The sequence below is a fragment of the Falco cherrug genome, chromosome 6 (genome assembly GCF_023634085.1).
Source record: "Falco cherrug isolate bFalChe1 chromosome 6, bFalChe1.pri, whole genome shotgun sequence".
NCBI classification, from domain to species: Eukaryota; Metazoa; Chordata; class Aves; order Falconiformes; family Falconidae; genus Falco; species Falco cherrug.
Window position 1 is genome coordinate 55,182,332 of NC_073702.1, and position 12,887 is coordinate 55,195,218.

General features: G+C 36.6%; 1 protein-coding gene across 3 annotated transcripts in view; it reads right to left on the bottom strand.

The window, feature by feature from the left end:
- Window positions 1-12,887, bottom strand: part of ENPP3 (ectonucleotide pyrophosphatase/phosphodiesterase 3) — a 42,801-nt gene that overhangs the window by 15,723 nt on the left and 14,191 nt on the right. For 2 of the 3 annotated variants that reach the window (XM_055713728.1, XM_055713730.1), the window contains exons 7-15: window positions 11,584-11,663; window positions 10,913-11,032; window positions 9,357-9,466; window positions 7,933-7,998; window positions 6,993-7,065; window positions 5,525-5,633; window positions 5,239-5,367; window positions 3,793-3,824; window positions 743-870 (exon numbers count right to left, since the gene is read on the bottom strand). In XM_055713728.1, the coding sequence (XP_055569703.1) occupies window positions 743-870; window positions 3,793-3,824; window positions 5,239-5,367; window positions 5,525-5,633; window positions 6,993-7,065; window positions 7,933-7,998; window positions 9,357-9,466; window positions 10,913-11,032; window positions 11,584-11,663 (847 nt within the window). The remainder of the gene's footprint in view (window positions 1-742; window positions 871-3,792; window positions 3,825-5,238; window positions 5,368-5,524; window positions 5,634-6,992; window positions 7,066-7,932; window positions 7,999-9,356; window positions 9,467-10,912; window positions 11,033-11,583; window positions 11,664-12,887) is intronic. The other variant, XM_055713729.1, reaches the window with a different exon arrangement.

The following is a 12,887-nucleotide window of genomic DNA, read 5'->3' on the forward strand; positions in this document are numbered from 1 at the left end:
ATCGTTGTTGCACAGGCAGCAGTAACGACTAGTTATTCTGTGAGACCCCAAGGCTAAAAACAGCTCACTGATGATCAATTAAGGAAATACAGATCTGGAACTGAGCAAAGCCAGACTTAGAGGTAAAAAAGAGAATAAAGAACAAATATCTAACACGTGCAGAATGCATCATATCTAGTGAACTGAGGTGTAATGCTAACTTGCAGGCCAGTGAAGAATAAGCAAGTTGTAGTGTTAGCATACATATAGGAAGGACTCCATTCAGATCACAGAGCAAGGAAGAAGAAACATCATAATATTCTCCCGATGAAGGACTCATAATGATGATTACTGCCATATCCACACATTCACCACATTGAAGCCATCAACCTTAGGACCCAGAAGTGGTGGAAGAGTGACTGTAACACCAGGAAAAGGGCGAGATACTGGGAAGGCTTTGTATAACAATTTTAATTGCAATATTTTTGAGACTTTTTGTGTGTAGTATTCATTTATTTTCTTTTTTCTTCCTTTTTTTTTTCCTGTAAAACTTTGATCTGGAGTGATGATTATTCTTTTTATTAGACTTAAGATTTGAATCACACTAATAATGCATTCTTTTTACATATAATAAGATTTTAAACATAAGAACATGGAAATGTAACAAGTCTAAAACAAAATATGAAATGAGGCATCTGAAGGAAATTAAAAGGATGAGAATGGGATGAAAAAGATAAGGTAACAGTCACATAAATTAAGTTACCTCACAGCCAGCCACTGTCGATCCACCAAAAGATGAACTTTATCAATACGAATATTGTTAGCATAGTGGAATCGTTTTGGCAAGTCAGGCGTCAGATAAGGCTTGAAGTGCTGAGGGGATCTTTTGCACTGTGCAAAAGGAAAGAGCTCAGTCATGAGCTTTGCTCAGCATAAAAATAAACCCACCATTCAACATTATCACAAGCATCTTAGTGACAGGAATATAAGCAGAAAGCATATTATTCACAGATAGCTTCTTGGATAACCTGCAGATCTCATTTTTGGCCCAAGAAGCAATGGAGGAAAAAAGCAGCTTTTTTTGGAACAGTTTGAAAATATACTGCTATAACATGTATAGCAAGTTCACAAATACTGTGGTAAAATACTCCTAAGGGTGAAAGATATTTAGTAGTAGCATTTAGTCTGTATGTCCATACTAAGGTCACTGGCATCTAGTATATAAGATTACACTTTACAAGAGAAATTTCCTGAGCAGCTTATTTCTGTCACCTTCTATACTTTACCATTCACAAAATAACAAAGAAAACAAAGTACACGTAACATAGCACAGTCTAGGGTTTTCGTTTCAAGGCTGAACATGTACTCTTATGCCATGTAAATGTCCAGTGCTCAGCTGTTAGCTAAAAGCCTTAGATTTCACATCCACATTTAATGTGTTATTGTAACTATTGTGTTAGCAGGCATGCCATGAATGAGTTTGGCATTGAGAGCCTAATGACAACCATATGAGATACTGCAAAGATTAACTACATGTGGCCATCAGTAGCCATTCCAGCTGGCTGCAAGCATCATGGCAATGTTTCAGAAGTGTTGCTCCTGATCAGGAATCCAGCACTGGGACAACACAGAACATCTAAAACGCTGAGGGAAGAGCTGCTATGAAGCTGGGTAAACCACCCCCCCAAAAAAAAAGTTTTACCACACCAACTGTCCAAACTATAGCATACTTGGAGTCTGATCTGACATTTTCACCTCTAAGTACTAGAATTGTATATTCTATACAGAATGACATTAATGTGAAATGAGAGTAAATGTGCCTGAACAGTCACCAAAGAAGCACAGTGGAATCCAGGAACATGAAAAATAAGGATTCAATGGGCTTGCTAGCTCAGGAGAGGTCATTCTACAAAGGATAATCTAATTAAAAGGAAAATTAAGGAAATCAACGTACATTATGACTTTATGTCCATTGATTAGCAATTAATATACAATATACAACTCCCTTCTCTGCCCAAAACTCTTGTTCTAAGAACATGAAAGGGACAAAATACACTATTTATGAACAGAAAGGGGAAGCGGAAGTATCCTGATACTAGGCTATTCCTGTAAGACACAGATGTTACTGTTACATCTCTGTAACTATTAGCAGTTGCAGTTTCAACTAGAGTTGAGAACATGCAAATTGTGCTGTTCCCCTCACATACACTCTTGAATATGACAGGCTCCACATCACACGATGGCGTAGGGGATGTAACACTGAAAAAGCTCCTTCTGCTATTCCCAACCACGGATATACTACTCTCACCTCTGCTTTGGATGCTGGGGAATAAGGGACGTGTTCTTAGGTATTCATAATCAAGAAAAAAAAAAAAAAAAGTAAAAAATCACTGCCTTTTGGACTTCAGTGGCAGGCAAAAGCTACCTGCAATATTGCACAACTGAGCTGTTCAACAGTTTAAAGGAAGACCTCTAGTGGTGGTTTATCAGAAATATACGCAGCTGAAACAGCTCAGAATTTTTCCAAGCTGATAGAATTTATTCTAAAACTATCAGAACATCTGTCCACTGCTTGAACTAGGACTAGTCACAGAATAGAAAAAAAACTGGCAATGAAGGAAAGAAGGGAAAACTATGACAATACACAGAGAGCAAGCAGTTTAAATGTTTAACTCACTGTAAATCATAAATGCAAATAAATAAAAAAAAGACAGCTTTCCTACAAGCATTTTAGTTTGCCCACCACATTCATCCTACAAGTAATAATGTATATCTTGAACACTAAAAAAGAAAAAAAAAAAAGAAAAAAAGAGCCAGCGAATTATCTATCTAAAAAAGTATAAGAAAAAAATGCATTATCACCTTTCCTTAATAGAAATAGGCTTGGTCTTCCATGTTTTGCCCTCTGTTCTGTACTCTCTTGTTTGCACCCTTCAGAGCTCAGATGTCACGGAGTGTACCCACAAGGAGCAATGGTCTACACGGGAGACACCAACAAGCTTGCACCTGCCCTGAAGTCTACATCCATACAGCATGGCAGAGATCCAAGCAGAACTACTGGTATGAGGCCCAGTGGTAGTACAGCATACCTGAAAGTTCTGTGGTTACCTAAGTGAAATGTCATAAAAGATCCTCAAATAGCCATACTGCCTCATGCCAAAGGTTAATCTTGCCTAGTACTCTGTTTCCATTCAGATCTCCAGAATTTCTAGAATCAGATACTTAAAGTTTGTAAGAACAACTGAAGTATTGAATGAACCTTCTTTCTTGTACCTGCTCAGTTTTCTCTAGGCTTCTTAAGTCAGAGGTTGCTTGTGGATCACATTTAATAGCCCTTACAGGCCTGTCCCCCATTAATTTGTCTAAAATACTTCCTTCCTATTTATATTTCTAGCCTCTACAACACCCTGTGGCAATGTGCTCTACAGTGTCATTATCTGTTTTGTGGTAAAGTTGCTTTAACGTAGTGTGGGTGCAACACTTGTGGTCCAGAGCTAACAGATACCTATTACCTAAAGCATCTCTGTGTTGTATTCTGTTCTATAATAAAGATACACTCTTCTTTCTCCACGTGAAGTCAGCCACTTTTTTCAAAGTGAAGTACAGAAGACTCTTTTTCTCTGAACAGAGATTCCCCATGGCAAACTTTTGTGCACCATCTTTGAATAACTTCCAGAACTGCTTGCAATTGTACACTGGAATCAAGACACTATTTAAACTGGCACTGTAGCCTCAGTTTTTCACAAATTGTGCTTTCTGATCAGATTCATATTAAGAGGAACTACATGGAAAAACTATGAAAATATTACTCACTGTGAGGTTTTTAACAGTTCCTTCCGAGTCAACTGTTAAAAAGAAAAGAGAAATTTACATACATTTAAACAGCAGAAGGTCCAAAGGCTCATGAGAAAAATTTCAACATGTTTTTTGTCTGTAAAATTGAATTTCTTTATTATCCTGTGAAGATTATGGTAACCATAACCTTCCAGGGGTAGGAATGGTATGTTTCCAAGGGTAACTGTCTGTCAGTGTGATACCCTGTGGAAATACCTAGTACTTTGGGTACATCAAGACAGACTGTAGAAAGCTGTCATGGTACTGACTGCCTACACCTAAAGCTGACACATGATCAGAACCAAATTTTCTTCTCCCACCTAACCTCTGTTGGAAGTATAAGCTTTTTTACATTAAACTGGACCTGGAGCACTTGTCCTGTATTCCACTTCCAGTGGCAGTCACAGAGACAAATCCAGTCTGTCTTAGTACTTTCACCTTCTACATTTTCAAAGAGTGACTTTAACCTTTTGACATTAGCTTTTTAAAAAACAAATCTGAGCACTTTACAGAAGGAAAAATCCTTCAGAAAAAGTAAGACTGTTAGAAGAAATGAGGCAACAATTATATTAAGACATATACAAAATATCATTATTCTTTCCACTGCTTATTACTCTGCTCCTGTCTGACTTAGACTGTCTTCTATGTAAAACAAGGAAAGTCTGCTTTATGCTTTATAAATATTGTGCCTACAAATATAAATACAATTAGAAAAGCTAAGTAAAACATACAATGGGATCCTATCTCTTATTTGAGATTTGCAGAAATTATACCTTTTAGAATACTTTATGAATTATATATATGCTCACTAAACAGAGAGCTTCCATGCTTTACCTCTTTCCATTTACTTCCTTGATACAGGAAGTTTGGGGATGTTTTGGTTTTGGTTTTTTTTTTTTCCTCAGTCTGGTACCACAGTATCTGTTCTGAGTCAGAGTCAGCTCACATGGTTTCAATTTTCTGTTCTTTTGAGATACCAGCCAAAGGGCTCAACTAACTCTTGGATTCCACTGTGCTAAGATTCAGATTTTGTAACTTTGTACAGAGTTAGAAATAGTCATTGCTTCAAAAAGACTGATTCTGTCAATGTTGCACAAGGAATTTATGAAGAGCAATGCACTTACAAAAGACCTGAAGTTCCAGTTCAAAACAATAAAACTAGCTTTACTTACGTCCTAAGCTCCTTAAGTAAAACTTTCCACATGCCAAGAAAATGTCAGCATCTGCAACAAGTTTTTCTAATCTTCAATGTCATCTAAAGAGGTCATTCTTGCAAAAAAACTCCCAGCTTCCATGGATGTTTAAGCCAGGTTAAGGGAAATGGAAAGCTGTTCACTCTGTTGATTATTACTGATTATCCATTTTCCCTATTTATTTATTTCCTGTTATACTGAGTTTGCAATCCCAGAATTGGTCCACACTTACAGGTAAAATAGTCCTTTGGAACATTTCTTGCTCGAATGCGAGCTGCAGGCCCAGCATATATGTAGAAATCAATCTGTTTGAAGTAATTAGTCATATATTCTAACTGTCTGCAGTAGGTCATCTCCATCCCTAAAGGACAACATAGAAACAGTTATTTTTTATATACAATATATGGCAAGGAAGATGCAGTGAATTACAAAATAGATTAAAACTAGTAAGCACACATATTACACAGAGGAAGAAAATAATGACTCAGTAAAATTAGATTGAAAAAATAACTATATACCATGATCAGCTACAACAATGAGGTTTACACATTTGTGCAGGTTTCTTTGTTTAAGTCCATCCATTAGCATCCCCAGTGCTTGATCTGCTATCTGTAAGGCTTTGATTACCTGTGAAATAAACCAGTTTCATTAGAATTTTTCTTATTTCAAGTTCTTGCTTAAATACAATCATAGAAGTCTAAAAAAAGTGAGCTTTTCTGTCAGTTTTCAGTTTCTTAATATTGTTTCTTCTTTTCTTTTTCCATCACTACTAGAATATAGATGCACGGAATTCCACTACTCTACCACAGAATATGTGACTTAAAAAGTGACAAATAGTTTTTTTTCTATTACCTTAGAAAAATTGAGCTTCAAAAAATGTTTATTGAAACAAAAAAAAAATCAACACATTCAGATCAAATTTGTTCCTCACTCCAAAATTTATATAAAATATCAGATTTATAACATTCAATACAATTTTTATTATAGTATGAGCAAGTCATTTTATGAACAATAAGCAGTGCTTCAAAAATATTTACAGGCATGTATTGCCTGTAAGACCAGGGGGGGCATCCAAGAAAGCATGGTGCCCTTCTCTCATGTATACATTCTCCTTCCTACAGAAAACCATTAACCACCACTTAAGTAATACAGGAGAAATTCAGCACAACCCACCCTACAGCCACTCACAGAGGATGGCTATTCCCTAAGATGGCACAGCTGTAAGTCCTACAGCCAGAACGACAGCTGATTGAATCTGAGGACTCCATGTCTGAGCACCTGCACCCTTCTTGTCCCCCTAACTCTGCTGCATTCTCTTGAATGTTTTGTGTGCAAATAATACAATTGCATATACAGTAATGGGGTTTTAAGTCCTTTATGTACCAAGAGACATAGAGTTCCCTTTCCAATCAGGGAGCCTAAAGCTATCCAATAAAGATCAGTTTTTCTGTCCTTGTCCACTGCAACAAGGTCTTTTGCTGAAGACCATTTTCAAATATATTAAACAAGATCATTCCAGGAAGGAGGTGAGGTGATATGAGGAGTCCTAAGCTCCTTAAAGACTGAATTTTTTCCTACATGCAAGAAAAAAATGTACTATTTTTGAGTTACAAATTAACAAACATTGAAGTACAGTGTTAGGAATAAATAAAAGAGAGTTTTAAGGATTTGCCAGGCCACATGTTTCCAAATACCTCTTGGCAATAACCTTGAAGTTCAGTCTAAATATAATCATTAATATTATTGCTAATCATATCATCTGAAATTATTCTCTGCCGGTCTGTTTGGTTTACACCTCTTTTGATTCACACACAGTGTTGGAATCATAAAAATGGGCTCAACCACAAGCAAGAGTTCTTAATAAAACTTCAAAAAACAGTCACAGTAATTTTTAATCTACTCTCCAAATGTTTAAGTTGGTTAAGTTCACAGTACAGCACCATTTTTAGGGCAATTTAGGCTAAGAAAAACACAAAACCTACTTACACCACCACTAACTGGTCCAAATGAATGTCCAGAAGAATCTGGTTCATCAATATATAAAGTATAGAAATCAGGCCTGAAGTTAGAAATAATTAAGAATGGGATATTACGAGAATTTGGAGATAACATTTCAAAAGAATACTTTCATTAGAAAAAAAAAAAAAAGAGACTTAAAAGGGAATTATGAATAACTTCTTTAAAACTTAAGAAAAGCCCCTACAGAAAATATAATAATTCAGTTTCCTCTGTGTTTTGTAAGTAATCAACATGGACTATTTGAAGCTACAATTTCAGAAACAATTTTCAGAAACAGTATCCAGTGACTTTATTTGGTATTCAGAAATCACTGAAAAACTTCAAGACCTCAGCAGAGCAAGCTGTTCCTTTCTGAGATGTAAGCAGAACTACCACCTAAAGGATCTCTTCCTGATTAAGCAGTGAGATTCTAAAGAGCATCTCCTAATTGTAAATACATTAGGAAATTGTTAACAAATCACCATATAAAAGATTTCACTTGATAACATCACAAATTTGAGCACCACAGTCAGTGGTGACATCTACCTTTCATCCTGAATTACTGCCTGCAATTACTTTCAGATATTTAACCTTTCTTGTGCCAAATCTTTCATATAAAGTCTCTCATTCATACATTTAAACAAGAAACTGAACGTTCTGTTCCTCTAGACCATGCACCATGAAAAAAGACACACCAATAAAACTTATACAACAGTACATCCCATTCAGATACGTGCTCACTTTTTCATCTTTTGTATCTACAATCCTATCTTACAACTGGTTAGCTAATACTTATACAACAGGCTTAAGTTCAGCAAATTACCATTTGAGATCGTGAGGAAGATTCCATATTTCACAAACACCAATAGAAATTTCAGTGGCTAAGCATTAAAACCTTTCTAAGTGATAGTCTTACAACCAGTGTTACCTCTCAGATTTGGTATAATCAAGCCATTTCAATATTTCTGAAATTCTCTCTTCATATGTAACCGAACTGGGGGGGGGAAAAAGATAACAATGTTAACAAGGCTTTTCTGATAAGCCCTTCTAATTCCAAGATACATAGAAAGTGTCCACTGTAGTCACATAGTAAAGTCACAGACTGGGATTTCAAGAATGGTCCATCTAAAAAAGGTACCAGCAATCAATTTTATTACTCTCATTTTTTATCAAATGTAACTCACTTTTAATGTTAGATTAGACAGATCCTTATTTTGCAAACACAAACGTGATGTTGGTGGCATACTCATGTATTTATAATGAAATGCATGCAAAAAAGATTTCAAGTTCTGGACATAAACCTGAAGTACAAGTTCAAATAATTTTTATTCTTTCCAGCAAGTATAAACCTTGGACTTTTATAGTTTAAAAGCAAGTAATGTCTTCAGCAAAATCTTTGTGACACCATGCTTTGTCTCCTATGAAGGAATTCACCCATTAATAACTTTGCTTCCCCCCAAGTCATGCATAAGCTTTATGTTAATAACCTACACTACTCACATGTTTTCTGAGTACCAATCCCACACATCAGTGCAAATCCTTTGTTAACTACAAAGACTTACAGTTATACAATTGCTTTAGATTATTTTTGTAAATGTGAAGAATCATGGACCTTTACTAAAATCATCATGAAAATGTAGAAATAATTTACTAATATCAATGCTGTCCATAAGAAAAAAAATACTATGAAGGTAATTGCTATATTTTCATGTGTGACCTGTGAATTAACTAGAGAAAACATACAGAACTATGATTCAGCAGCAGTGTGCACATTATCACACACCCAACCAAGACCAGAGGGAATTGATCTAGAGCCTATCTTCCTTCAGTCTTCAGAGGCTTCCCTGTCCTGCATCCTCTTTGCCATTAGTTTCTGCCTCTTATATCCTCTTGCCATGGCTTCCAAGTTTGTGTTCATTATCTTAGGGTATATGTTATCTGAAATCTTATTCTCAGGTACAAGTATTTTTAAAGGGCTATATAGTAAGTGTAGATTTTATGTGTGGAAATATGGTAATCCTTGGTACAGCTTAGCAGTGGCTACTAATCAGTTATAGGATGCTTTCCTAGTGGGAGATGAGAGGTTTGCAGTTGGCTGAAACTTTCAGAACTGTCTAGGAGAGCAGAATATACAGTACCCTTTGACTTTTTCATTGTGAATCCCCTAAATGGTTTTGAAAAATTCAACTAATATTGGTAGTTCTGTGGCAAAACCAGGATGATGTGACATGGCACGTATCTCTCAGACTGTTGTTTAAAAACCTTAAATTTCATTTCCTTCAACTGTCGTACAGCAATTTGGATTTTAGGAGTAATTTTCAGGAATCTACTACAAGCCCTGTAAAAACTTACCTGTTGAATACCCTGTACAAGTTGGGGTATGTTTCATTAATTGGAACATCAGAGCCTGGCCAAAAGAAGGTGCCTGCTTTCAAATTTTGGTACATTGCTGTCAGCCAGATCTAGAGTAAAGATATAAACAAATGATTTTATGGCATTTACACTGCTGGAGGGCCTCAGATCACCAAAGTAAAAATACATAATTGCATCAGAAATATGGGCTGCAGGCGTGCATTTCTCTTTCTTTCACACATCACACAGTTGCTTAATGACCATATGTCATTAGCGGTTTGTTTTCTACACACACATTCTGAAGAAAAATCAGTAGCAACGAAGCCAGTATGTTGCCATTTCTTGGGTATTCTCAGCCTAGGAAAAAATCATATAGGTATTTCCGTAATTGGCAAGGAGTAGTAATCTTTCTTCCTGTAGTAAATGCCAGTGAAATGGATCACGAAGATGGAAAAATGGTTCAAAGCCGTGTCAGGGATGTTCAGGCTTGACATTAGGAAATATTTCTTTATGAAGAGGGTAAAGGAACCAGCTTCCTAGAGAGGTGGCCAATGTCCCAAGCTTGTCAATTTTTAAGAAGCATTTGGACAATGCCCTTAATGACATGCATTAACTTTTGGTCAGCCCTGAATTGGTCAGGCAATTGGACTAGATGATCATTATAGGTCCCTTCCAACTGAAATTATTCTATTCTATTCTAAAGATATGGATTCTAGTTATATGACTTTATTATAAGAGGGAATATTTCTATTCATTTTAAAGAGTGCAGCTGTGGTTCTCTTACAAACCTGATGAAATCCTTCATGAAACAATAGCACCAAAACCTGGGTACTTGAGTATACTGTAAACATGACTACATGGACACACAGAGATATATACACATACAGACACATGTAAATAAATATATAAATGTAAACTAAGTAAATACACTATATACTACATGTGTATTTTTTATATTTTGTACTGTTATCACAGCTTGATATTTCTAGTAAATAAATAATATTAATCATAATTATAGGTACAATCAGGGTAGGTTGTTTTTTTATGAAATGTGCCATACATTATCTATAAGTGTTAATTCTGCTGGAAATTAAGATCTTTGCTATTCTTTTCATTGCTTTTATATGCCTGGACTTTGTAAGTGTATTTGTAAATGGATATAATCTGGAAGTAGATTTTCAGATTTAGTTTTGTAGCTAGTTGTCAAAAGAGAAGCAAAAAATTACCACACAATAAAAGCCTGTCAAAAATTTACTGTGGCTTCCTGCGGCAAGAGATCCATCCCGATACTAGGCAGAATATCTAAGCCTTTTTTACTAACTGCAACATTAAGTGACATTTTTAAGTCTTGGAATTATCATTTTAAGAGTTCTTTTACTTTGATAAAAAGCAAACTGTTTTTGTAGGCAGCCTATAATACAAAACCTACAGGATATTTAGCACATACTGCAAATATATCACACAACTTTGCATTTTATTCTATTTTTGTTTTTTTTAATAACAGTACATGAGCCACTCTAGACATAAAGCAATACCATGATGAGAAATAAACCTACTGGCTGCCCCTTCCACCATGAAGGTTTGAATTTTTCTGTTCCCGAAAGTGAGAAATGCTCGTTCAAGTGTACATCATACATGTTGTTATCAATAATGCCATGAGATTCTGGATACAGTCCCTGCAAAATGAAAATGAACAAAAAAAACCTGCTGAGTCTTGAAATCAAATGGAGCCTAAACTATGTTGCAAAACACACTATTGCAGTGTTGTAACTATTTTTAGGGCTGTTTTATCACAGAAACTGAACATGCTTTCCTAACTCACACAGATCATCAGATTCCTGTCAAGATCCCTTGATTTTCTCCATTTGCTCCCCAGCCCAATTAAAACCTGATGTGCTATAGATTAAGTACCATATGTGTCATGTGGCTATATATCAGCTCCCAAACCCATCCTAAGCCACACTTCTATCAAATGGCTGTGTCCTCACACGTGCTTACTTATATCCAATTGAACTGTCAAAGATCAGGAATAACTGTTTCACAGGCCGGAATCAGATAGCATACATATATAGCCACATAGATCACACCTGTATGTACTATCTCAGCATATTCCTTTTGTTTTTTACTCCTATAGCTTAAATTCCCATGTCCCACAAAAAGATTGGCACCACAAAATTATTTCTGTCATCCAGGTAATGAAAAGAAAAAATAGAAAATTCTCACTTACTGTTACAATAGTATAGTGGTTTGGGAAGGTTTTGGTGGGGTAAACAGCTCTCATATATTTTGAATGCGTGCCACATGTTTCTGCAACAAATCATGGAATTAATATAAATTTGCTTTTTTTTTTTTAAATTTAGAACTAACAGTCTTAAAAACAAACAAACAAACAAATCACCACAGTTAGTTGCTGTGGTATTAGAGGAGAAGTGTGACTCCAAATGAAGACACGTACATTCTGGTGTCTGTGACCCAGACCTACCATCCCACTGCAGTCAGTGGACCCTGGACACTCAATTCAGCTGCCTAAAGCCTAGATGCTTAGGGACATTTGTGACATTTTTAATGACCTTGCGTGGCCTTCAGATGCTGCTCCTAAATCCTGTCTGCCAACGCAAATGAGTGTCTCAGATATTTCTGAGATCCAAAATGGCACTAGACATATATGTTTATGCAATAAGACGGAAGCCTCAGGTCACCCCAGGCAAGATATTCTGCAGAGCTGTGCAATGACCAGAGGCATGGGAAGGAGTCAGTTGCTCAAGCACCAAGTCCAGTGCCACTTAAGATACTGTCAGATATCCAAGACATCTGCATGAAAGTTGGCGGTTTTGATGCAAGATCACTGAGAGATCTGTGTCCTCCTGACAGCTGCTGAAGGCCACCTAGGACGCCATAGCAGTCTGAAGTGTTAGAAACATAGTGTTGGAAGAAGGGTTTGCCGGAGTCAAGAGGATGCTCAATATGAGTTATGCATCTTGCTCAACTTTATTAGTTTCTAACACTACTTATATAGAACCGATACACTTGCATATTCGTAAAGCAGAAATATAATTGGTTAGTAGTCTCTAAAACGTGCGCGGTTCTCACACCCCTAATTATCATGACTAAAATAAGCATTTTATCCATGTAGCTAATTGTGTTGCTGTGCTTCAGCCTTGTAGTTTGTTACTCCCTATTTTCCCATACCGGTCCCTATCTTTCTTGGCCCTGCACCTGCTTTCCCAGCAGCTGTAGCTTGTTACAGCCACGGCCTGTTGGCACAGCATAATTACTTGGTCTCAGGATTCAAGAATAGCTCAAGGCTACCTTTCTTGTTAACTTCAGCACAGCAACTTCAGTACAATTCTGATTACAGGCCTATGCTAATACCACGCCTGGATTGTGCAGATCTTCAGAGATTCTAAGGCCATGCTTCTGCAGCCATTCTTCTACAACATAGGTTAATGCAACAATCTGTCCTGTAGCACCCTCTGTCTGTCGGTTGAGCTGGCTTGTTCTCTGAGCTCATGCACTGCACTGCACAGACTG